At 55.5% G+C, this 25,249-nt stretch overlaps 6 protein-coding genes across 6 annotated transcripts; 2 read left to right on the forward strand and 4 right to left on the reverse strand.

Moving 5' to 3' along the window:
• Positions 1–989: 989 nt before the first annotated feature.
• On the forward strand, positions 990–2,179 carry G647_00804 (uncharacterized protein; the record flags this gene model as incomplete). Its single annotated transcript, XM_008724207.1, has 3 exons — positions 990–1,374; positions 1,496–2,061; positions 2,132–2,179. The coding sequence occupies 3 exons, from the start codon at positions 990–992 to the stop codon at positions 2,177–2,179; spliced, it is 999 nt and encodes a 332-aa protein (XP_008722429.1).
• A 1,127-nt stretch (positions 2,180–3,306) lies between these two features.
• G647_00805 (uncharacterized protein) lies at positions 3,307–5,088 on the reverse strand (the record flags this gene model as incomplete). The annotated part of the gene is made up of 1 exon (XM_008724208.1): positions 3,307–5,088. The coding sequence occupies one exon, from the start codon at positions 5,086–5,088 to the stop codon at positions 3,307–3,309; it is 1,782 nt and encodes a 593-aa protein (XP_008722430.1).
• Positions 5,089–5,549: 461 nt separating this feature from the next.
• G647_00806 (uncharacterized protein) lies at positions 5,550–7,879 on the forward strand (the record flags this gene model as incomplete). Its single annotated transcript, XM_008724209.1, has 7 exons — positions 5,550–5,571; positions 5,631–5,680; positions 5,741–5,959; positions 5,998–6,110; positions 6,173–6,356; positions 6,464–6,848; positions 7,008–7,879. 7 exons carry the CDS (start codon positions 5,550–5,552, stop codon positions 7,877–7,879), a joined length of 1,845 nt encoding a protein of 614 aa, XP_008722431.1.
• A 3,847-nt stretch (positions 7,880–11,726) lies between these two features.
• On the reverse strand, positions 11,727–13,070 carry G647_00807 (uncharacterized protein; the record flags this gene model as incomplete). The annotated part of the gene is made up of 1 exon (XM_008724210.1): positions 11,727–13,070. The coding sequence occupies one exon, from the start codon at positions 13,068–13,070 to the stop codon at positions 11,727–11,729; it is 1,344 nt and encodes a 447-aa protein (XP_008722432.1).
• Positions 13,071–19,208: 6,138 nt separating this feature from the next.
• Positions 19,209–21,998, reverse strand: G647_00808 (uncharacterized protein; the record flags this gene model as incomplete). The annotated part of the gene is made up of 3 exons (XM_008724211.1): positions 19,209–19,431; positions 19,551–19,648; positions 19,719–21,998. The coding sequence occupies 3 exons, from the start codon at positions 21,996–21,998 to the stop codon at positions 19,209–19,211; spliced, it is 2,601 nt and encodes an 866-aa protein (XP_008722433.1).
• A 1,437-nt stretch (positions 21,999–23,435) lies between these two features.
• Positions 23,436–24,467, reverse strand: G647_00809 (uncharacterized protein; the record flags this gene model as incomplete). Its single annotated transcript, XM_008724212.1, has 1 exon — positions 23,436–24,467. One exon carries the CDS (start codon positions 24,465–24,467, stop codon positions 23,436–23,438), a length of 1,032 nt encoding a protein of 343 aa, XP_008722434.1.
• Between the last annotated feature and the right edge of the window lie 782 nt (positions 24,468–25,249).

Raw genomic sequence — 25,249 nt, forward strand, 5'->3', positions numbered from 1 at the left:
CGCTGGATTGAAACATGGATTTGACACCTAGACGCCCTTGAGCCATGTTCAACGTTTCTTTCAAGAATCCCCTGGAGGCGGAGACAGTCAGCGAGCGACGCGAGCGCAAGGCCAGGGAATCCGAAGGCTCGATCCGAAGCTCCACGTCAGGCTCCCGCGCAAGGCTGGGGAGCGAGAGAGGCAGTATCGCGAAGAAGATCCCCATCTTCGGATTCGCCAAGGCTACGAAAACTCGGCCGGCAGTACCAGCGTTATCAAACCGTGGTGACAAGCCGGCGGCCAACCCAGATGTTGGTGATGTGATTAACGATGGTGATGTTAACGTCGACATTGGTCCGTCAGAGCTCGCTGGATCGCCGGTCCTGGTGACTTCGCCGCCGTTTTCCCCTGCTTCGAACGTGGAGCCGCTTTTCAGACGCTCGATCTCGCCTTCAGTCTATCGACAAGAAGGTCCGTTCATCCTCCACTCCAACCAGTGGCGGTTGATCTTGCGCTGATCAATGATTTAGCTGTGGCTTCCGCGCCTGGGAGACCGGCTGAGGAGCCGCTCCCACCCTTGGATGTCCCCCTTGAACGTCTTCAACAGTGGGGAAAGAGAAGATCCTACGTATGCGCCGACAACGCTGGCAGAGCCAGTTACGCAAGCCCTGTCGAGCCGATTAGACTTGCGAGTCCGGTCCAAATGGAACGAACCTCCGCCGCTCAAGCCGCCAAGTACTGGCCAGAGAGGTCAGATCCAGCCAGCCGTGTCCTTGTCCCGGGAAAGCTAACGAAATTCGAGCTCCAGATATCCCGTTGTACGCTACGCCTCGACCTCGAGCACGTGTACTACCGGGATAGCGAGATCTGACACGATCTGTACGCCCAAAAGCACTCCCGAAACGGTGCAGAGCTGTGAAGGACAGAGATTCCCCTTCCCTTTGGATTCACAACGACGGGCATGTGTTCAAGCCGCCGCGACACCAGCGTCACACGGGCACAAACGCGACATGGCTGCTAACACTGAGCTGGCACCTAGCTCCGTGGTCACGGTTGTGCCAATCCGAGAGCACGTCCAGTCAGAGGACTTGAAAGAGCACACCACGATCCGCCAACTGGTAGAAAGCCTGCCTGGACTTCTGGTCTTGGCTCAAAATGCGCCGATCAAGGTTGTTTGCCGTAGACTCCATGAAGATTGGGAGGGGGCAAATCCGGATGTCGTAGACATCGTAACCCTCCAGAAGAAGTTATGGGCTCTGGTCGGCCTGAGACGTCTCAACGAACTCCTGAGTGCAAAGAGGGTCTTTCACAATAGTTCGGAAGCTCAAGCAGAAGAGAAAGATGAGAAACCAGCTCAAGACGAGAAGAGCATCGTGCATATCAGCGAGGACGTAGGTAAGTCAGGCGGCGCGCTCTCTCCCTCTCGATCCATGGTTCATATCCCGTCCTTTCAATGGATCAAACCATGAACCTGACTTTGACAACGACTGACTGGACTCTTACTCCGTGTTCGCAGTTGACAGCTGGCTTCACGCAGCCACCTCCCCACAGCACCAGGTATCCTGGCTTCGACCACCCCGCGACTACACCTCAACGCTATATGGGACGTTACCTCGGAACATAGATATCAAGCCCTGGGTCAAAGTACCTACACTTCCATACTCAGACTCCTCAGTCGATCTGATATCGTCTCGTGCCATCCCCGTGCTCCTGCAATCCAGCCAATGGCCCGGGTTTGCGCTGGAATGCGCTCGCATTCTGAGCCCCGGAGGCATCTTCGAAGTCACGGTTCTGGACCCGCTGCCGCGCAATTGTGGTCCCCTCCTGCAGCGGTGGACGGCTGAGAAGATCATCCTCGGGTTGGAAAGGAGGTTTCTGGTCACCCATCCCACGATGATTATCCCTGTGTGGTTGGACGATGTTGCGGAATTTGAGCATCGCGACATCCAAACCCTCTCTTTCCCTGCTGCCGGGGATGGAGACATGTGCGAGAGAAGGCTGAGCGACTGGACTGGGGCGGCATATCCGACAAGCACCAGCGCTTCCCAGGGTGAACGCCACCTTCGAGGGCTCAGCGTAGCGGTAGGGCGCTATTGTTACCAGGCCTTCTACGGTCGTCTTGTTCCTTGTCAACAATCTCACCCTGGAGAAGCGGCTCACCAATCCATGCCCTGTCGGCAGCGGTGCTGGTGGTGGTTAGATCCTGCAATCGTGAGAGAATGCCAGGATTACGGCACGTTTTTCGAAATGGTGACTTATAAATGTCGGAAGAAAAGGAGCTCGCCGATCGGGAGCATGATATAGAAGATAGTCGACTGCTCAATCTAATCGCCAGAACATGGTAGAAATAGAAAGCCAAGCATGGCCGCTGCGGCTTCTCTGAACTCGTTCTCCACATCGCTAGACCCAGCAATCAATATCGCTCCTGGACGAGGTTGAGAGCGCCGTCCGCAGTAACAAGTGGCCAGGCGGTCCTCGTCTTCGTGGTCAAGGTATGACTTTGGCCTCTCAGGAGAAAGTTATTTTTACACCGGGCGGCAATTTCCACGACGAGAAGGGGTTGACATCGAGGAGGCCGGTGGTATTTCGAAAACCGCTGTCTCGATTTTTGCTTCATGTGTTTGGATCATACATACCATGATTCTTGTTGTGGCATCCCCATCGCCCACCTTTCCTTTGACATGAGTTGTTCCCAATGGCTAACAACAGGCGCTCAACATGACGCATAATTGGCTCCTTCTTGAGATCGCTCTGTCGGAACTCACAATACTGTGGTCGAGTGAGAGAGACGTAACCAGTCGATAGCAGTGGTCACAACCAAATAAGCACCTGCCGCGCATCGGAGGAAGTTGTCTTGCGTTCGCGCTAACGTGAGATGTGCTTTCAGCTTCAAAAACGCCTTCTGAGAGCGTAGTTGCAGGCCTCCGTGGCGATGATAGCTCCCTCTGGAGTAGATTGATGGGACTGCCATGGACGCGACGTGCTTGCTCGACTTAACGCCGCGTTTCGACCCTCGTTGTGCCGGTTGAAACGGATAAAGAGACGCCCAGCTCATAGGGGACCGTTTGCTGCACTCGTTTTGCCACTCCGGTGGGCCTAGCAATCTCCATGTTCGCTTCTGTCGTCTCGCCTCATCGCTCGGGATCTCTTATCTTACAGCCGTGACAGCTCAAGTTCCAGAGGGTCAATGGCCAGCTCTAATATCACCCATTGTTCTGGTCAGAGCTCGTCTTTTCGGATCCTCGATGAGTGCATTGTCGCCTCAGTGGTGGGAGTGCAGGTGTGGTTAGGTATGCTGCTTTGCGCTTTGTCCTGTGTTCGACTCCTTCATCTCCCCACAGCTCTACCAAGCCTTTCCCTCGTTGTGGCAGGTCCTTGGTCCGGCCAACTGCTCACCGCGTCGTCCACCTCTTCCAAAAACATGGTCGAATTCACCACGCTTGTCCCGCCAAGCACTACCCTTACGCCCGGCACCGAGGCATTGACCTGTGCTACCATTTTGGCTTCCTCATATGTTACTCCTCCAATGATGAAAACAACGATATCCTGGGGCTTGTCCTTGGTATGATGGCCATCCACAAAAGGAAATTGCAACTCTTTCAATCGCCCCTTGATGAGATGCTGAAGTGAAGTCTCTAACCTAGGCGAGTGCTGGGTGTAGACGTTTTCCACCCCCTTCAGGTTCAGGTTGCGGCGGAACTGGCTGAACGGAGACGAGCCGGAGTCGAAGAGGTCTATGAAGCCGCTCGCGCCACCAACAGGCGCGGGTTGCAGGCTGTGGTGATAAGCGAGGAGTTTCGGGATGATGGAAATTTTGTGCGCAGGCACATCAGCCACCGAAGTCAGCAGGTCAAGGAGCACTGGGAGAGCGTTGTTCGGGTTGCGTTCATAGCGGAGGGCGTAGAGCGCGACCAGGCGGATCTTATTGTCGGCAGGGATACTCGGGCTTTGAATGTGCCTTTGCAGCGTTTTCAGGTCATTGGCATGGTTGTCGTTGCAGACCAGGCTCTGTTCTAGTTCTGAAACATCGAGCAGGGACTCGGCAGAGACACGGCGGCTGAGTTCGCTGACTAGAGTGACGTGCTTGGAGACGTTCCCCGAAAGCTTTCGAAACTCTGGATAATCCTCGACAAACCGTTTCATGTCTGCTATCGATTCGATCTGGGCGGTCGATTTGGTTCGAGTCTGATACAGGTCGACGTAGTCTTTGATGTTGCCTCCCAGGTCACCAAAGTTCTGATACATGTTCTTCTTGAAGAAGGGGTCTTGATCTTGAGACAAAACAATCTCTTTCAGCTCTGGACGTACATCGGGAACGGCACTGAGGTCTACGCGACCATTGTGAATGCCCAGAAGCTCATGAACCTGAGCCTGGTAGGTCCACTGGGTGAGCAAAGGAGTAATCGGATCATCTCTGCGATCCAGAATCAGCAGGACCGGAGGAGTGTCTGTTTTTCGGAAGTCGAACAACTGTTCTTCCTGGGTGATCTGGTACCTCACTTCGGTGGCCAGCTTCTTCGCCGTCAGACTGTTCTTTTGGTAGCGTATCAGGGGATTCTTTTTCAACGACAAGAGCAAGGCAATCACGCCTTCGGTTGTCCTCTGCAACGCATCGGTGTTCCAGATGTCTGGGCTGTGACTCCATAGCCGCTGCTTTGGAAATCCCAGATTCAGGGACATCAGATCCGGGTTGACCACGATGTAGTCGGCAAAGTATTCCTGCACCGCCTTGACCACCTCGTGATCGTCCGCTTCGGCCAATCGCTCAAGTGACGACTTCTTGATGATGTTGCTGAAGTAGATATTGTACTCTCCGTACTTGGGCTCGCGCAACTCGTCGATGAGGAACTGGATCGAGTCCGGAGACGGTCGGACGAAGCAGAGACAGCGGAGGTGACGCATGCGTTCGCGAGCAGGGTTGTCCAGCCTGTCGACGAGGTACACTTCGTGTTTCAGCAGGGCTGACTGGGTGATGGCGGTTGAAACGATAGACACCGTCTCCGAGTCAAGCAGCAGCAGCTTCATCTTGGTCTGCTGAGAGGCTGCAGTGCCTTCGCCGACGCCGGCAATCTTGGACAGATAGCCCGAGATCGCCGAGGAGACGTCCATGTTGCGCGAGCGGTGTTGGATTGACTCCGGTCATCAGTGTCACAGCATTGTCGTCATGAGACCGTGCCTTGTATGGACTCGCGGTGCATGCAACACTGGTCAGCCGAGAACAAGCGCGAGCAAGTCCAGGCCGTCGTGTCGTGTGATAGAGTGTACTTGTCGTGTACTTGTCGTGTGCTGTATGTTGTATGGTGGTGCCTGGTGCTGCAGCTCAAATGATGCGCAGGCAAGACGAGGCTGAGCGTGACCGTGACGCAGGCGCAAGGCTGCGGCATGTGACGGTTCGATTGGCTGCTGTTCGATTTGATGTCATACGTCGCGCTGCCCAAAATCGAGGCCGTCGTCTTCTCGCCCACCAATTCGATTCCATCCTCAATAATGTCGGATCGAGACTGTCTTTGTCGTCTCTCACCCTTCCGTTCACAGTCATTTGCGCACTTTCAGTGCAGGAAAGCGCGACGATGCTTCCCGGGATAGATACCCGTATTTCTCCCCTGTGCTGGACGTGGATGTGAGCCGAGTCGTGCTGACCGTACTGCCAGCATTCCTGTGGCTGTCCGGGGTGGTGGGCGCGTCAGTCGACGAGCTCAAAGTAAGTGTGTGCTGGGAGGAGGTTCAGTGTCGCGATGTGTCTGGCTAACTAACGAACCAGCTTCTGTTCGTCTTCATCTCATCATATCCCTTAGCCGCCTGGTTGAAGCGCCTTCCGGACAACAAGCCACATTACAAGAGCATTTTCAGTGTCATCATCTGCCTGTTCTACCTTGTCGGTCTCTTTGATCTATGGACAGGCGTCGGCACGTTGCTCATTGATGCGATTGGCACCTATGTGATCATCTACGTCGTCGATGGGTCGCTTATGCCATGGCTCGTTTTCATGCAAGTCAAGCTCCGGGATCGCGACTGCAGACCACGGACAGGACGCTAACCTTTGCCGGGCCCAGATTTCTGATGGGCCACATGGCCATCAGCCATATAGAAAGGCAGAGGATCAATGACCCGAGCCTTGTGGACATTACCGGGTGGGTTTCGTGCTGTGATTTTTGCGACCTCCACCGGCGCTAACAAGGCCGGAGGGCAACAGCGGTCAGATGGTCCTGATAATGAAGCTTCATGCGCTAGCGTGGAACTACCATGACGGACACATGAAGCCCGAACTGTTGACCGACAGTCAAAAGGAGCGCGCGGTGTACAAGCTGCCGGAGCTCCTCGACTATGCCGGCTATGTCTTCTTTTTCCCGTCGATCTTTACAGGTCCAGCGTTTGATGTAAGTTCGTGTCTGAGGAGCTGGGGCAGAGCCACGCAGGGGGGGGTTGCGCCCTTGTTTCAACATACTGCAAACGCCACTGACACCAGCCATTTGGCCATATATAGTACGTCGACTACAAGCGCTGGCTCGATGGCAGTATCTACGCTCTCCCGCCCGAAACACCGTCCAAATCTCCTCCAGCAAAGAACGTCAGCAGGAGCAAGAAAATCGAAGTTCCTCACTCGACCATTCCAGCAACGAGAAAAGCGATCGGCGGTCTTCTCTGGATCGGCCTCTTCCTGCAATTCTCAAAGTGGTATAACGTGGCCTTAGTCCTCTCCGACAAGTACCTAACATATTCCTTCCCATATCGCGTGTGGATACTGCAACTCCTGGGCTTCACCTCACGCATGAAGTACTACGGCGTCTGGTCGCTTACCGAAGGAGCCTGCATAATGGCCGGAATCAGCTACAACGGCATCGACGAGAAGACCGGTAAAGCCAAATGGGGTAAGTAACATCATCTGTAATCGTGATATCCCTCCTGCACTGCCACTTGACTACCTCTACCAAGCCCGTCGAGACTGGCCTCGGACGAAGACAGCTCTTCACATTTTCGTATTCCCCCCTTTCCGACAATCGCACACTAACGTCCCCCATCCTCCCCAGACCACCTCGAAAACGTCAACCCGCTCGGCATCGAACTGGCGCAAAACTCGCGCGCGTACCTCGACAACTGGAACAAAAACACCAACAAGTGGCTCCGAAACTACGTGTACCTGCGCGTGACGCCCGCGGGCAAGAGACCGGGCTTCCGCGCCACTCTGGCCACCTTCCTGACCTCGGCCTTCTGGCACGGCTTCTACCCAGGGTACTACCTGACCTTCCTGCTCGCGGCCTTCATCCAGACGGTGGCCAAGAACTTCCGCCGCCACCTGCGGCCGTTTTTCCTCACGCCCGACGGCAAGTCGGCGACCAAGTGGAAAATCTACTACGACGTCGCGGGCTACGTGGCGACGCAGCTGGCCTTCTGCTTCACGACGGCGCCGTTCGTGATCCTCGGGTGGAACGACAGCCTGAAGTGCTGGGCGCGGGTGTATTTCTACGCCGTCATCGGCGTGGCCGTCAGCATGGCCTTCTTCGCCTCGCCCGCCAAGAAGATGCTCGTCCGGCAACTCGACCGGCGCAACCACCCGCACGTGCGCAAGACCGTCGCCGAGGAGACGCAGCACCCGCCGAGTCTGGGCCTGCCCAACGATCCCGGCCGGGAGATCGACGACGCCATCGACGAGATCCGCGCCGAGATCGAGACCCGCCAGCGCAGAGGCAGCTCCGTCACCATGCCCACGGGCGACGGCCTCAAGCGCGCCATCGAGCAAAAGTTGGGCCACCGGTTGGAGATGCCGCCGTGGAAGGTGCCCCAGGTGTTTGGCAGCAACGAGAGCCACGAGGCGGGCAACAAAGTGCTCGGCGACCAGGCGCGGGCCGAATTGGAAAACGCTTCGGCGAGGGGCGCCGCCGAAGGCAAGAAAGTGAAATGATGCGGTCGCGGTCGCGGTCGCGGTCGCGGTCGCGGTCGCGGCCGAGAGTCGATTCGCTTTCGAAGTAGCCGCGTCTTATCGTATATCGATGCGTTGTGCGATGCGAGGACGCCGGTTTGGCGGGGTCAAGTACGAACGGAGGGAGTTACCAGGCTGAAGATGACTCCATCGAGTCCGACTTGTCCGCCACGACATGGGTTGTTTAAGGTAATTACAGTGGTTGACTGGACCATGCACAGTCACAGCAGAAGGAACAGCTGTGAAGCAGAGGTGCAGTCATGCAGTCAAGTAGTAGAGCAGCCAAGCACATTCCGAATTCAATCTCGATCCTGATCCCTAAGCCTGCGCGCTCGCCCCTGGCTGCCGAGTGGCTGAGTTAGTGGCTGGTTGACCAAGGTTCGAAGTCGAAATCTAACGGGAATTCACTTGTCATGGGCGCCATAATAGTCTTTGCCGGGTACATTACGGTAGTTTAAGGTTCTGTTCCTGCGTCCTTGGCCTTCGTGGGCACTCCGTACTGTCTGCAAGTACCGTGAAGTACCGAGGACAAAGTACCGAGTACGGAGCGAGGACTGGCGCAATCGGTCTGTACTGTGTACCTCGTAATGTAACGTCAAAGTCAAAAGTACGCAGTAAGTAAGCTCGTATCCCGCGGGCGAGGCCCGGCACATGTAAGCTTCGCACAGCCTCTCTAGGATGTACCCCATATGTATCTACTATTGTTGTAAGGCGAGGACGGATGAAATTCCCATAGCCTGCAAGGGAGTTGTAACCTTCTCTAGACGTCAATTATGAAATACCTTGCATCGGTTTACGAGTGTGTTTCTCTTGCGGTGGCTATTGCGCGTTGGTGGTGGGGGGACCGCTGGGGATCAGGATGATGCTGCTGGTGAACAGCTCGTTGTACGGTCCAACGCACTGATCCTTGAAAGGGACTGGGAGGGAGAAGAAGGGAGCAAGCGGAAGCCGGGAGGACTCGCTGGCTTGCCCGCCGTTGGATTGCTGGGCACCGAGATTGTGTACTGCAGTCGGAAAGGACGAAAGAATTTCCATATGCAACTTCATTGGCACTGTGCACAGAGGGTTGTGGATGTGCTGTGCTTGGAAGTGGGAGAGAATTCAAGCGACCCCCCGACCCCGTACACCCCCATAGATTCCTGTCGCCAGGTGGTTCTGAAGGAAGTCGCAGGTGAATCAATCTTTCGGCCGACCTACTTCTCGAGTCCTGAAGGCCTTGATTCCGATGCTCGAGAGTCGGCGGTGCTGGCACAAAGAGTGATTCCAAACGAAAGGAGACCACATCCCGTTGGGCGCAATCTCCTCGGTCTGTTGAGATGGAACTTGGAACTGGGATTTGGGAACCATCTTCTCTGTCCTGGCCTGACTCACCGCAATCGAGTCCGCAGACATTGCCACATCATATGTTCGTGTGAGCATGCCTGGCCGACACCATCCTGGATCGAATGCTGCCTCTAGCAGCTCATGCACGGGTCATTGGTCAAGGCGCATCACCGCGACTGATGCTGGCAAAGTCGAGAATCATGCACTTGCTGGTGGATCTTGGCTTTGATAGACATTGGACTCTTCCTGAACGACTGAGACCACGGTCCTTGCTTTGAGCAAAGTGGCATAAAAATCCAGACGAGCGTCGCCAATTGGGAAAGAATGAGCGCGCCCGACATTGAGATCCACCTCCTCGCAGCAACCACAGCTTGACAAGGGAGGGACGAGGTCGACAGAGGCCGCTGGCGCACCGCTCGAACTCTAGAATCTTGCCGAAGGCTCTTGTTGGCTGGGGTAATCGAAGCGTAACCGCTGCTTGTGAAAGGTCGTCAAAGCAACCAGGCCGCGTCTGCCCACTTGGCTGGCATCGGCAAGATATGCAGTGTTCTATGTGCCAGGGCACGGACTCCGTTGCTTCTTGGTCTTGACCGACTCATGAGGCCAGGACATGTCGCCGCGAAGTTCGGAAATGCCTTGGATTGGCCTGAATGTCGGAAAACCGCTTCCTGTGCCGCACTATGCCCCTGCGTGCATGGCTAGCTTGGCTGTGGTTTGGCTGACACCAACTTATTGCAAGCCGTGGCAGTAACTAATCACGGGTCGCATTGTCACGCATCTGGGTGGCATCCTTGTGCGTAGCATGTGATGCATTTTGGCATCGAAATCCAGGTCGACAGAACATCGAGGACATCTGTGTAACCCCCGTCGCTGCACCATGGTCATCGAATCTTGGCTCCGTTGATACGTTACATTCCCACTAGGCTGCTGGGGTTCAGCCACTGTCGACTGCATCTCAAAATGCCTGTAAAGCTGAAGGCTTTTGTACGGAGCAAAGACGGCATGGACTCTCTGGAACGAGTAAGGCCCCACCTCAGCATGCTGGGACAGATCGGCGTGATCCTTGGTGTGGCGACGCAATTGATCCTGTAACAACCCCAGGTTGTTGGAAACATCTTGTCGCACGACCGTGCTTCAGGGATCCATTCTTTTGCGAAGAGCTCAACAGAAGAGGCATGACGGAAATCGTCCGATCATGCCTGCTCCCTACCCATCTCCACTGTCCTCGACTGTGTACTGAGTAGGCCATGAATGGCCTCGTGGCGATTGCACAGGCCTCTCGGCATCCTCCCCGTCGCCCTTGTTGGGCTGAGTATTTACAGGATCGCCACAGAAACCGAAATGCGGTTCCGGGGATGCGGATCTTACAACTGACCCTAACACCACAAGTAAAATTTGTGGTCACTGTGTACCGCAGATTGTGGAAGTGGCACCTCCGCGGCGTCCGCGACACCCAGCCGAGGATATGGTCTATGACACATGGTCTATTCCGATATTCTGAGATGGCCCGAGGCTCTTGACTCTGGAAGCACTTGTGTGCTCTCTTGTTCACGATACGCAGCTCCACAGTCGCCGGCGTGTGGCGATCTTTGCCACGGTTGCTGATCGTAGATGCACGTAATCAAGGAGAGTTCAAAGAACGTAGATGCCAGGTTGCGGTTGGCCGTCGAGTCGTCAAGGCGAGGACTGCGTTTTGGGATTTTCACTTGTTGGGCTAGAGGGCGTGTTTGACAGGTGAGGTTGATGGGGAATCGTTCGAGCAGACACTTGATCTGAAATCGGTGGGAGCATTTTCATGCTTCCCAGTGTACCGCGCCTGAAGCAATATCTCGTGCTATGAGGGCTGCTTCACTTGAGGACTGGGAGAGTGCGGCCAACTTGGGAAGAAAAGGAAGGAGTGGACGAAAGATTCGAGAAAGACTCAAGAGACTGTGTTAAGAGGCAAGGAACATGTTGGAAACATTCCTGCCCTCCACCAAATCAGAAGAATAAAGCTGCCGTATCACGAGCAGCAGTTATAGATGGATTCGACTAAAATCAGATGTGCCACCCTGTACAGGCTTTTCCCAAAATTCAAAGACCCTCCCATAACGGCGTGACGGCCATGTCATATCTCAACTCCATTTTCTTCCCTTTTCTTCGCCTGTGAAATGACTCGACAACCCATCCGGTCGCTCCATCAACTGAACGAGTTCGCAAAACAGTCTTCATCAATAAATACTCAGTGACTGTAGTCCTCTTGCCAACAATAGTCTAGGCCTTCCCCTACTGATTGTACCTGGGCCGCGTTCTTGGGCGTCGTGCACTTGCTGTCCCCTCTCTGCTGCTTTTCTTGCTGCGTCTCATCCAAATCTTCTCCTCACTGGGTGTCTTTCATCCCGTGCCACTGGTCGCAGAACACTCCATAGAGCGTTTGCATGATGGTGAACGAATACACTAGATTGGGCGCGACCTTGATGCCGTGACCGGCAGCTAGCCCAAGAAGAGCCAAATAAACAGGGCTAGCCTAGGCACTATGACCCTGCCCAACCCATTGTGGAATTGGAGGCTGCTGTGAGTACTGGGGCTGATGCATGACTTGGCTGGCTGCCTCACCATAGAAACCCGTTCGAGTACTCTGGTACATTTGAGACTGTGGCGGTGCCTGGTCGCGGCGATCTTCGTATTTGACATGGACCGGCGAGTGCTGACTTTGCCGGGTCTGGTCCAATTGGGCTGGAGCGGAGTGATGTACAGGGTATGGACTGGGTCGGTATGGCACGGTGTTGTGAGTCTCGACCGATACTGGGCTCAGACTGTTGACCGGCCGTTGCATGCTCATCGGAGGGTACATCGGCGCCTGGGGTTGTGCGCGATCTGATATCATTGGGGCCATGGTTGTCGGAGTGGGTGGAATGGACTTCGAGGTCGGTGTCATCGCACCGTTCAGTGATTCATAGCTTCTATTGTACCCTGCTTGATCGTATGGTCCGTAGTCGTTTCTCGGGCCCTGCAGGTGAGGGGCGGTGATGGACGAGTGCATGTACGCCGTTGAAATGGCAGGGACCCCCATGGGGTAGGGAGACTGACTGGGTTGCTGGGCCACGGACGGATAGCTTTGAGGCATGTAGAACGACGTCTGAGGATAGGCAGCTCCGTTCACGCGATAGCCGTATGCGCTCTGAGTCGCGTCCACTTCGTTCTGTTCCTCGAGGGGCGCCCGGAAGCTCTGTTTTTGGGTCAATTCAAGCCGCGGTCGGACGTATGTGAGGCTCTCAGTCTCCGAGGGCCTTCGCAGCTGGGTGTTTAGGACGTCGTTCACGTGGTAGTAGCTGACTAAATGATGGGTCACGCCTTGGACAGTCACACTCATGGTCTTCTTGACCAGACCGTCCTGCTTGAAGCCGTATGAGTCGACCAGAGAACCGATCAGTTGCCTCTCTACCTCGGCCGAGGTCGTGCGATCCTGGGAATACCCCGTTGACTGGCCGTCGGCATACGAGCCTGTCTCGGATGATCTTGCATAAGGCTCACCAGGGCGACTCGGACGTCTCTGTTGCTTTTTCATCGCCCTCTTCTTCTCGCCCGGCGGAAACGGCCTGTCGAGCTCTCGGTAGACGAGGAAGTTTCCCAGTATCCGACTCGGACTCCAGGTGACGCCATCTGTCCACCTCTTGATCCCAGAGGCATTCTCTTCGTAGATAAAGACACATCCACTTCGAATCAGGCTGCTGCGTTCTCGATCATGAGGCCTCCGTGGTACATGAGAAAGATGACCTTGTAGACAAGCCTCGAAAAGGATGAGAGCGTCCTGCGTGGTGGATACATGGCCTTGGAAAGTCGGCTGGAGCGCCGCTCCGCCGGAAGACATGGCGAAGGCTTGTTGTATAGTCTTCTGAGGATGTGCTCCAGGGTGGTGGCAGGGTTATGAGTGAGAGTTTCGGGATGTCCAAGACTCTAATCTTGTCAGAAACTCAGAGAGCACTGGTATGTATCCAGCAAAAGCCTTGGGCAATCTTTGCGCCTCTAGAGTCTGGGCTGCTTGGGAGGGCAGAAAGTCAACCTGGAGCAAGAGGAAGACGACCTTGTGACCGGAGGCTTTTGTTCGTGTGATGTTTCGTCGGGTCTGTAGTGTAAAGAGCGCTGCACCTGACGTTCCCGGGAACGCAAGGGAAGGAGATCCAGAGATACTCAGAGTTCGTGGAGAACGAGGAGAATGAACTGCGACCAAAAGGCCTTCTCCACCCGAAGCTTGAAGTGTAGGTGTACAGCCGCAGGAGAAAGTAAAAAAGAAGTTTGAAGGTAATTGGGGCCTGCAGACGCAGATATAACAGACTGCCACTGCGCTCCCCGTGTCGGAGGACAGAGGACCTGTGCGACTGTCGTCGGCGGGTAGCCACTAGGAGGAAGGGTGTTTGTACAGGTAGAGTTCGACCTGACGACAGTGGTGCGTGAGCAATGGCTGGGGTGCGTCTGAAAGGAGATCGCAGGGCTGAATTCCTGGACGATCTACAGGCCTTGGATCTGGTTGAGTTCAGTTGCGCAAGTTCCTGGGGTACAGGCTCACTTTAACTTCACAGCCGATCCCAATGCAGTGCTGATGATACGCTCCGCCACCTGAAAGAGGCACCGATCCAGATGCTCCGTAAAGTTTAAGACCCAGCGGGCGCGAACGAATGATGCTGGTCGCGTTCGGCCTGATGAACCTGCGGCGTGTCGAATCCGGAGGGGCAACGAAGAAGAGTGAGTGGACTTTGCCGGAGACCGGTTTCGTGAACGATGAAGGTTGCGGCTGTCTTCGCTTTCGGCCAGCAGATGTAGATCCAGGACTCCTTTGCGAACGTGGAACCAGCTGCACACGGGTCACCCGATCCCTATAATGTCTCCTTGAGGAGGTTGAAGAGATTGGCTCGGGATGGAGTCTTGGTTTCTGGACAGACAGGAGATTACTGTGCGGTTTGATGGAGAGCGACACTCGAGGAAAATCTCGTTGCAGGCTCTTCACGGTGGATAACTTAGCAGCTGTTTGCGTGATGCATCGGTTGCAGGACAACGCACCCAGTTGGCGGAACTCGGAATGGCTTTGTCGATAATGCGGTAGATTCAAGCAGGTCACGCCTCGAAAGGGTGTGCTGAGCGTGTGTCCCGCGACAATGACTACCTCCCGACCGAACAGGCTCGTCAAAGTACGCCGTTCCCCGCCGATAGCCTTACAGGTTGTCACAGGTGACGACTTTCATCCAAAGAGAGACTGTTCGTCGTGTGTTGAAAGTTACCTGACAAACTGACAGGGGAGAAGAGATTGACTTTCCGGAACCTCGGAGGCGCTCTTACACTCGCAAGGCCCGTCTGGAGAAGCTGTGGCTAGATGGGCTTGTAAACCTTGTGGGATGGAGTCAGGTATGACAGCGGCAGCCAACAGATACAGTTCAAATGTTTATGTAAAGGATCGAAAAGAGCACGCCGCGAGCACTTGACCCAAGATCGTCCAGATGGTTGACCTGCTGACCTTTGGGGGGCATTTGTACACAGTAGGGTGTAGGAGGGCCGAAGGCGGGAAAGGGCGACGCTGGTGCTGCTGGTGCTGCTGCTCAGCACTGGCAGCAGATCGTCCAGCGGCCAAGCGATCGGCCCTAGCGTGTGCTCGTACCTCGTAGCTGACTACTGCTAGTTACCTAGGCTCTCTAGGGTCTTTGCGACTGCCCCGCCGCCATGCAGTGGCGAGTGGTTCGATGCATGGTTGCGCCTGCCCCCAAACCGTGCCTGCCTATCGGTACAGGCTCCCGCGCTCTCGGTCAATTCAGGTGGCCTGACTCATAGCGGGAGCTCTTTTGCACGGGAGCGTAGAGAACATCGATCGTCCATGCAGCGTGGTCTCTGGAGGCCACTCTCACTAGGGTACTGGGTACACGCAAACACACGCGACAACACAAGCGGGCTCTTCCCAGCCCTGTGTGTGCGAGGCACGGGCAAGATCCGATGGGCTGAGGAGGGCACAGAGGGGTCTTGCCCATGCGAGCGAACGAGCTACTATTCAGACGCCACCAGTCCGAGGGTGGGGGTTGCGGCTTTGAAAAGGATGGGTTCTCCACGCATTAGTACTGGGTATTAGCGACGCGCAATGATTTCCCTGGCACCTGCTGGTGGAACCGAATCAAGTTCGCCGTACGTGTCGACCGCGGAAGGTGCTTGAGCTATTGCTGAATATTGCTCCTCGGGCCCCTCCACAGCCAAGTAAGGACGAATGTGCTCGCCATTGCGAGTAGCATCTGCGCTGATCGCCGAGTTAATTCTCTGTGACGGCTCGACGACTTCTGACATCGGGCGGCGGAGGGCCCAACTATAGGCCTGCCACAACTCGAAACGCCCGGGCAGAAATCAGAGGAGCTTGAAGGCGGGCAATAGCCACTGCATAATGATGACGATCATTGTCTTTGGTGGTTTCATGTCGCCCTCGGTGCCTTTTGTGCTGGCGAGCTGTGGACCTGCAACTGACGGCACTCCTGACGCGGGACAGATATGCACGAGTTGGTTCGATTCTCAGAGGCAGCTGACGAGGCGAGAATCGAGTGGAGGGACTGACTCATTCGGCTCTCACCTACTCGGTGGTATCGACAAGGCAAGGCCGTCAAGCCCACGCGCCCGTGCAGACGGCTTTCTCGAATTCCCATCTTGATGATCAGCTACGAGTCCATACAGCCAACAAATTGCCAGCCGTCACAGTCTAGTTGATCAGTGGATCCTTTCGGGCGGCACGTTGTCAACAAATGCCTTGCGCGGCCGGAGACGGGGTTCAGGAGCGTGTTCGAACCCTGATTGCACCTCAGTGCTTGTCATGTCATGGCCAAAGTCGGATGCGACGACACCGACCGAGAAGAAGGTCAGGGGAAATTGTTTCCATACTAAGCGACACATGACACCGCTCCCGTGAATGTCGCCCGCGCCTCGTCCATCGGCCACCGCGCAACATGTCCTATATCCAGCTCATTCCGCCATATGTCCCGTCTCTTACTGCCACATACGATTGTTTTACACCTTCATTTCGCGCTGCTTCGAGTTAGGGCCCTCAAAGCCCAAATAAATAGAATGCTGTGTGAGCTATTTGGCGCTGGGGAACAGTGGAACCTCCAGCTGTCATTCATACATGCATAGTACATGACGAGCACGGAATGGCGGATGGCGGATGGCGAGCCCGCAATGACCAGAGTCTTCACGGCCGCTCGACTAAAGTGGCATGAGAAAAGTCGCAGATGGAGTTGATGTAGTCACAGAGTCCTGTGATTCGTCTTGCATGCAGGCGGCACCGCGTCCTGGACCAGCTCGAGGCGTATCAGCCATGGTCCCGGTCCCGAAAGGCTGGTCCAGAGCTCCCGGACGCGGGAACGATGCTGGTCGAACACTGCTACCAGGGGTGGGCTGGAGCCACTGGCATTGTTCACCGCTCTGGCGGTTCGCTGCTGGACGCATCCATGGCAGCTCGGATTACCAAGTTGAGAATGCCCGCACCGTGTACTATCGCCCTCTCGTGCGGTTGTTTGTGGCCTTATCGGAGTGGACGGCCTCGATAAGACCGATTGCCAATCGTATCCTAATTCTATCTAAGGAGTCGGGGGGGTTGGATCCACAGTCGATCGATGCTCGCTTGCGAACCATGAAGGATGGTGGCTCCCCCCAGGCGTGACCGATGTGATCCGGAATGGTGGGAGGGAGCGCGCGCGCCTGAAGGACCTTCCACTCGAGATGCAGCCAAGACGATGACATCCATGATGCCCGCACTACGGTGTCCATCGATTCCTGCAGCCAGTCATTCCTGCGCTCTCCTTTCGCCGCCCGCATTCGCCCGCCGTAGAAAGCCCGCTCAGCACGAAACTGCATCCCAGGAATGTGGTTCCGAGCTAAGCGTGCGAGTCATCCGAAGCGAAAAGCAAACTCTGTCCAAGATGCCTGACATGTGGATATTGTTCCTGCCTGTATCCTTGCCCATGCATGCTCGCAACCGCACACCCAGCACCATGCTCGTATGTCGCTGGCCATGTATCGCGGGAAGACGAGTACTGCAGGTGTGGAGGTGCTGGGTTGGCGGGGTCTATTATGCAAGCCACTTGTGCTGTGACAAACAGAGTTCTCACACAATCATCTTTGCGGCCCGCGTGTGGACTTTTGGCCCAACACGAACTGAGAAGGCCCCAGAAGCAAAGCTGTTGTTCCCACTCAGCTGAGGCAGATTCAGAAATCCGCTAGAGTGCTCCTTGCTCGGCTACAAGCACGACTTCGCACACCTCTGGCTAGAGGCAATAGTCGATGCACATTCACAGGACCTTCTGGCCGCCAGCTCCGAGAATCGAGATCTAGAACCACCGATCAGCGACCACGACGCATCTCAGCCCCCGTCGCGCTGGTCTATTCATCCACAGCAGCGTGTCTTCCTTTCTCAAAGCAGGCAAGTTGACCACCTGCGCTCAACTATCACCCTGTTCTTTTCTAAGCTGAGGCCATGAGCTAACTTCTCCCAGCAGTAGTCGCCATTTCCCACGCGAAGCCCCGCCACCTCTGAAGGGCGGATGATGCCACAAGGCCGCGAGCACCTACTTTGGTACAAGTGATCGTTGCTACGAGTACACGCCAAAGACGAGCTCCTGCAAGCGAAACATCCCCCGCATGATACGAGAGCGAAAATGGAAGCATTACTCTTCTGCAGCAGGATTTCGTCGTCCCTCCCCGGCCCTCGCCTACACCAATAGGCATCCCACGCAGGGTATCTCTGCCTCGGCTTGAGGGATCGTCCCTTTCGTCGCTGCATCGGTCGTAGTAGTTGCAGCCGGGCAGCACTGATGAGACCAGGACACTTCGTTGTCGCCTCTCTACCCCATACCTCAGACGCGACAGCAAAGCCACTGCGGGGAGCATACGAAGCAACTTGGTGGTGTTAATCGCCGAAGTTACACAACAGCTGCAGGGGCGAACTCAAACAAAAGCCCACTACGCCCAAAGGAACAACGAGCCGCCGGTCAAGAACTTGGTCCGCCTGCACCTGCGGACCCTCTTCAGCTCGCCCTTGAGGCGCCCAATCAGGAAGAATCAGGCCACTACGACAATCGGAATGGGCCACGATTGATGTGCCCACAAATCTGCACGCCCGGAAACCCTATCGCCCTGTGAGGAAATTCACACTTTTCGTGTGCCCAAAGTTGGGGAGCCATGAGCATGAGGCAGGAATCACGGGTTCCCTGCAGAAATTCGAGGCAGTCATTACCTCATCCTCCGGGCAGAGATCCCCGTGCATGCATGTTCAGAGCCACCGGGAAAACTGCATGTTGCAGCTGGGAAAGAGGTGGCGAGTTCACGAGGCCGGATGTGTCGGCATCTCGGCACCTTCGATCGCATCGCTCTGAGCACGATAACAACCATGAGGACTACGAGGCTCGGCGACGAAACCGAACCCTGGTTCTGTGCCTGGCGCATTGGTCGGCTCGGACTGGCATGGTCGAGAACCGGTCTTCGAAACCATTCGAGAAATGCTGACGTCTGAACCAATACTCCCCAAACCGAGCCATGCCCGGACGGACCTAGCGTTCTAACTAGCACTGGACCTGGCCAAGTATTCTGTCTGCCTGTCACCTCCCTACGGATCGTCAGGAGGGGGTGTGGAAAACGCATGAACTACTAGTTGGGGGGCTGATGCCAGTTTCCGGCATAGTCAACAAGATAGCTAACCAACCCACACCCTCTCGAAACATCCAATGAGGCTTCCGGGTCATCTCGGTGACTAAGGTGACTGCAAGCCCCCAGAATACGGAGCAGCCCACGGCACGCATCAACCTCGAGATTAATACTGTGTATACTCAGGAGGTCCACCCTCAATCACATGCGACGACCATGTCACACGGCCTGTCAGTGACACTTGCATCGAGGCTGAGCTTCCGAGCCAGTATGTGCTGGGTAGTCACGCTTCCCATCACGCTTCCCATCACGCTTTCCATCGACGGCGATTGAAACCAAGGAAGCACTCTCAATACTCTGACATTGTCCAGGGCTTCTTTGTTTCCATCCTCTCGCTGGGATACCTTATCGGAACCGGGACATAGTCGGCGAAAGACGCCAGCCCTGCGTCATTGAAACTGCTATCCCTTGCGTCGCTACTTTTTGCCGGGACTGGAATCACGACTCCACATTCCCAGTTCCGACAGTTGAGTCTAGGTTCTTTGGTGGCTTTGTCCTGCACGAGTCGTCCCCTACCGTGAAACACAGAAGCACGTCAGTACACAGTAGGTCTCAGGCTACCGATTGTTTGATCACCCGCAAATCACAGACAGGGGAGGGCTCGCTCCAACGAGCTCGGGAGCAAACCTACCAAGCACTCTCCGAAAGGTTCGCGCTACCGACATATACCCACCCTCCGTTCCCTGACTGGGACTTCTCGACGGATGAGGCGTACCTGGCAAACAATAGCTGGACCACGAAGAAAGAAACAGTCAGTCCCACTTGCGACAGACCGCGGTCGCCATCTCTTGTGACATACCTTGTTGTGCATCAATAGGCGGTCGCGAACACTCAAGCAATCGAGCATATTGGCCCTTGGAAAGTTCGGATTCTGCCACCATTTCATCGAAAAGCAGATCGTGCCTGCCCTCTGGGGACCGGCTCTCGATTCCCTGACGGTAGCGTCGCTAGGAAAGTAGAACCGAAAGTTTGGTTTCCAACTACCCTGTGGACTGCCAGAGGATAGTTTTTTGTTGAGTCGTCTGTTATACTCTGTCAATCCGCTGTCCCCTTGCGCGGCGAGGTACATGGACTGCATGAATTCGTCGTTCAAGCTGCCCACCGACGAGGTCACGTAGTCCACCTGGATGGGATCTTTGGTGGCGAGCCCGAGTTCGCTGACCGTGCGGCCCAGACCTCCAATCCCCGTAGTCCTCCACGCTTGACCAGTGTGCACGCCGCCGATTGAGTGGACAAAGCCGTATTTTGCCGTCTTGCTGAAATCAAACTGATCGAGCTTGCGCAACACGTCGTCCGGCACAGTTTGAGCCTTCAGGAACTGCTTCAGCGACTTCTGAAACGGCGGTTCCGTGCGTCCTGCCGTGGTCGACGGCCCATGGAGAGGCAAGTCGATCAGCCAGACCGTATTCTCCATGATGGAGTCCACGCCCCAGTCGAAGTCGACGAGATTCGCGGTCGGGACGACGAGCCTGCACCGCTGGCCGCCCTTCCATACCGCCGCCTCCGCCTCCGCCTCGTTCGCGTAGAACAGCAACATCAATTTACTATGCATGCAATTGACATTGCCGCCCATGGGCGGGAATGTCAACCTCACGTTGGGCACGCCCTGCCAATCCCGCACGATGGTTTCTCGCTGGGCCAGCGATTTGGCGTGCATGACGAGCTGGAATTTCGTCCGTCGCGTTTCAAAGTGCGGGAAGAGCCAGTCGAAATTCCAATTGAAAGAGGACAGGAGGGCGGATTCGAGGTGCGACGGCGGCGAGATTAGAGACGCAAACGAGATTGTCTGCGCGGCAGGATAGCTGGGGACATGCGTCTTGAGAGCAACGCCGTCAGGGTAGTAGCATGTCGTTTTGCGGGTGGTATTCGGGCCGCCATCGTCGTCGTCGTCGTCAAGAGAGGCCGCATCCCGAGGAAGAGTATTGTGACCGCCCCGCTTGCTTGATGTTGCGATCTCAACGCTGTCGTTCTTGTCCTGATCCTTCAGACCCTGCTTGATCTTGATGGGCGGCGGTGGCGATATAGTTCTCTGCCGCTGCTGGGTCGTCCTCGCGATTTTTGGACTCGGACCCTCGCTTTGCTGCTCGTCTTGGGTTTCCCCGTGCCCGTGCTTCCGCTTCAGTCGGGCCAAGCGCTCTTCTTCCATTCTCCTGCGGTCCAGGCCCGCGAGGCTAAACGTGCTGGATGATGGAGGTGGGGCCTCGTCGGCGCCACGCCCGTCCGTCAAGTTCGAGGCAGAGACTCGCAGCTCTGACGAGGGAGTTGCTTTGGTGGTCGAGTTGGGCGCAGCTGTGGAGGGCCGAGTCTCAGCCGAAATTAACGATGATGATGATGATGATAGTGGCGCATCCGGCGCGTTCGGGGTCGCATTTGAGGTTGAGGCTGTCATTTCAACAGGGTACTTCACGGGAGAGGAGGACGAGGACCGCCAGTCTGGCAACGGCTTCGCTGTCGCTGCTGCTGCTGCTGCTGTATTTCGTGGACAGGTGTATCCCTCTCCACTTAGTTGAGTTTGACCTTGACCTTGCTCGTCATCTTGATCGTGATCTTGACCTGGGCTCTGTTCCTGCAATGACAGTGCGATGGCTTGTTTCAGGGCGTCTTCCTCGGTGAATTCCCCGTTGGCATAGTCCCATGATCTGTCGACGGCGGGTGGCGGTGGAATATCGGTACTCTCATCGTTGGGATCTTGCGATAGATCGATCTCTGGGATGGAAGCAGCTCGGCCTTTGCCTTTGCCTTTGCCTCTATCGGTGCAGCTGCCGTTGTCGTTGTCGTAAGCCTCAAGATCAGGGCTGCCTGATGGGACGAACAATGGTGAGTGTATAGATTTCGGGGCCGCATCACCGACTGGGCTGTTCTGCGCCGTGTGGCTGCTGGGTGTGGAGCTTGGAGTGTCCGCCTGGGTGGCTCGGGGGATCTGAACCGTAGCTCTGGGGCGTGATATGAGTGCTGGGTTGATCGTATTGTTTGTGATGGCCTGCCTTCCTGCTTTGGGATGTGTGTTGCTGCTGGGGCCGGGAACGGAGACGACGTCGTCCTCGTCGTCGGAAATCAGGTCCACGATCTCGGGTGCCATGGTGTCGAGGTTGAGGTGGAGTTGAGGTTGTTTGGCCCAGTCGAGAAAGGTGGTCGTGCTGGAAATACAGTATGTGTCGTCCTGCACCCTACTCCCAGGGTAGAGCTATAGGTGTGAACCAGCGAGGCAGCACTGCTGTCGCCAGGCCGGGTGTTGCAAAATTGCCGCGGTAATGGTCTGTTCGTCGCCTTCCAAGAAGCAACCGTAGTGGGATATGTCGAGGTTGATCCAATCTTCAATGTATGATGTGTATCGTCGGCGATAAATGGTACCTAGCGACCCAGACTGTTCCCAAACGCGAGTCGTGTTGCCATGCGGCTCTTGTACGATGAAGGTGAAACTGAGGTTGAGGTGAGAGATGGGTTGCGAGGGGATCACCTGGCCTGCATGTATTGTGTTGAATATCAGTCCTCAATTGACACTTTGGATCCCACACGGCCAAGTGAGGCAAGCAAGCAAGGAGCCGTGTTACGCTTGGACGGCTTTGATCCAATATACTGCGCGTCCTTCACAAGGAAATAGGGCTGTCGACCGCAAAGGACACACTCCAATCGATGATCAAACGACCTAAGATAAGACGGATGATGGCATCTGCGACGGACGTTGTTAGACGCAACCCGGCAGATGATCCGTTGCGCGCGCCTTTCATGCACTTATCCAGCCAAAAATGCTGCAACAATTCTGCAGTCTCGCCGTCTAATCCAGTAGGTCTGCGGGAATGTCTCTCCGTTGAACAAGTCGCATTAATGGTGATGGACTTTGCATGAAGAGTAGATGGGCGGGCGGAAAGAGCATCAGGAGGTTCGTGGCTAGGTGAGGCGAGGTAGATGCGCTGAACCCATGACTAGTGCCGGACTCACGAACAAGTTCATATGGCGTTTATTGCTTCGAGCCAATGAAGAGCTCTTTTCGGTCCCGTCGTTATATCCCAAAAGGTCTGTCAAGCGCTGCTTTCCGACGTCGGCTATGGTTGAGCAATGCGCAAGGATGCCAGATGCCTATGATGCATGGATGGGAAGGCCTGGAGATGGGTTGCTGCTCAACCCTGTCTCTGTCAAGAAGCTGCCAACAGCACAGATGCTGGCTTTGGCCTGGGAACAGTTATCTGGAACGGCTGACACCTTGATTTGATGCTTAATTATTCCGTACGCAGTACGAGTAGGAGATAGATTGAACGGCGAAGGCTGACGCATGGTTGATACTCAAATTCACGTGGTCGCGCGTCCTACGCGTCACGATTCTTCTTGTGAACGCTCCCATTGGTCAGGAGGGTTTCAGTGGAACAAGAGGCTATTTGTATAATTCTACGGTGCACGCAGTACACGTACTGCGTCGTCGGTCTCAGCGAAGGCTTTAGCGCGTTTGGCTGGATCCTGGTGCAGAATAGCCATCCACAAAGCCTTCCTGTGGGCAGGAAACCGCGGCGCAAGGTCTCCCTTACCGCCTGCTTGTCCCTCCGAACCCAGTGCTTTCGTGTCTCGTGCTGGAGTAACTTGAGCTCGAAGAGCTCGCTGTCCTTGACGAGGGTGGTGACGGCCTCGTGGGTGCAGTATAGCCACCGTTGCCTCCTCCAAACCAACCGCCTCCGTATGCTGGTCTCACTTGTGGTGGATCAGGCTGTGTGCGGGCACCTCTTCCTGCAAAATACCCTGCAGCAGCTCCAGCAGCTGTGCCGGTCCAAAATCCTGGCCGCCACCCCTGATCCTGTTGTCCTCCGGTCGATGTCCCGGTTCGTGAGCTTGAGGCTGACGACCACGTCGCTTTCTTAGGCCGCGGAGGCGGTCCCGGATCATATGGAGGGGGAGGGTCGTTGTCATCGTCCCCACCACCAAACCCTCCGAAGCCACCACCTCCCCGAGGTCTTCTCCTTGGTGCTTCGTTGCGCCAGGCGTTGTAGATACCGCGGATAATAATGAACAACACGAGCACGAATAGTGCCATGAACAAATAGCCCGCAATCTTCTCTCCTTTGTTTGTGCTGCCATTAGAGCCACCGTGATCAAACCAGCTCCCAGACCCATACTTTTGCTCTCCCTTCTCTGTTAATAACAGCCTGTATTCGACAGCGCAGCTTCCCTTGAGGACGTACGGGTCTTCGCTGCTCTCGTAGCCCTCGCAGGTCACGTCTGTGCTTCCGAGCTTGAACTCTTCTGGCAGGGAAGCCTTGCAGCTCCACTGCACATTGCCGTCTTCATAGTCGGACCCTTCGTTGGTACATCGCATGACATCTACCGCGTAGAGACTGCATATCCTTGATGGGCCGACGCATTGTAATTGAGGAACAGGCGAGACTCGTCGCGAGGTGGTCTGTTTGCCTGCGCGCGCTGTGAGCGCAGACACCTTGGAGAGAAGAACTGCGTTCTTAGGAACTTTCTTAGGGTTTGTTACTCGAGCGCAGAGGGAGTCGCCTGTAAGGAGAAGTGTCAAGAGCATAAGCAGCTTGATCTGTGCCAAGTTTAATGCCGCCATGCTGGAATGCTGGATGAGATCTGATCATGCCTTTAAACGAACCTGGAGGCATGCGACGAACAGAGAGCTGAGTCGCATGCCGCACATTTATGAGGAGACTTCAAGTGAATACTATGCCTCCAATCAAGTGAGTCAGTCGCTAGGTGACAGAGTGGCCATACCAAGCAATGGGTGAGGCGACATGGTTGCCTGCTTCCAGAGGCTCGACTGCAGATGCTTTTGCCCCGCATTTCGCAAACAATCTCCAACCGCTCACAGAAGGGAGAAGAGCGGCCGAGTCGTACCTATTCAGTCAATGTTGAATGGCGAAAACAGCACCGACACGAGCGAACGCTCTGGGTCCTGTAACGTCATGAAATTGGTGCTTTCTGTACGCAGCGAGAACTCAAGAATCACCTCTATCCTGTCTGAGACGGGATGTGAACAAGTTCATGGTGAGTCCACAAGATTACCAGAGTCCACGGACCTCCACGTGTTGAGTACAAGCAACATGTCGCAAGCCACCGAGGGAATATGCCTTTACTCGTGAGCAGGCAGGCCTAAGACAGGAACGTGGGTGGATGTGGATGAAACAACGCCTACAAACATTTGCGGGCTCTCGGGGCACTAATGACGATCTCTGGCTTGTTGGGCTTGAAAGGACGGCGGTTCGCCGCTATCACAGCTTGAAGTTGGTTGCGACTCTTTACAGAATATGCCCCATGCACTGCACTTGGTTTCTCGGACATTGACAAAATCCTCCATGGCTCTTCCCGGATTGTCTGGGCTTTCCGACGCGGCAG

Source organism: Cladophialophora carrionii, assembly GCF_000365165.1.
Source record: "Cladophialophora carrionii CBS 160.54 unplaced genomic scaffold supercont1.1, whole genome shotgun sequence".
NCBI lineage: Eukaryota > Fungi > Ascomycota > Eurotiomycetes > Chaetothyriales > Herpotrichiellaceae > Cladophialophora > Cladophialophora carrionii.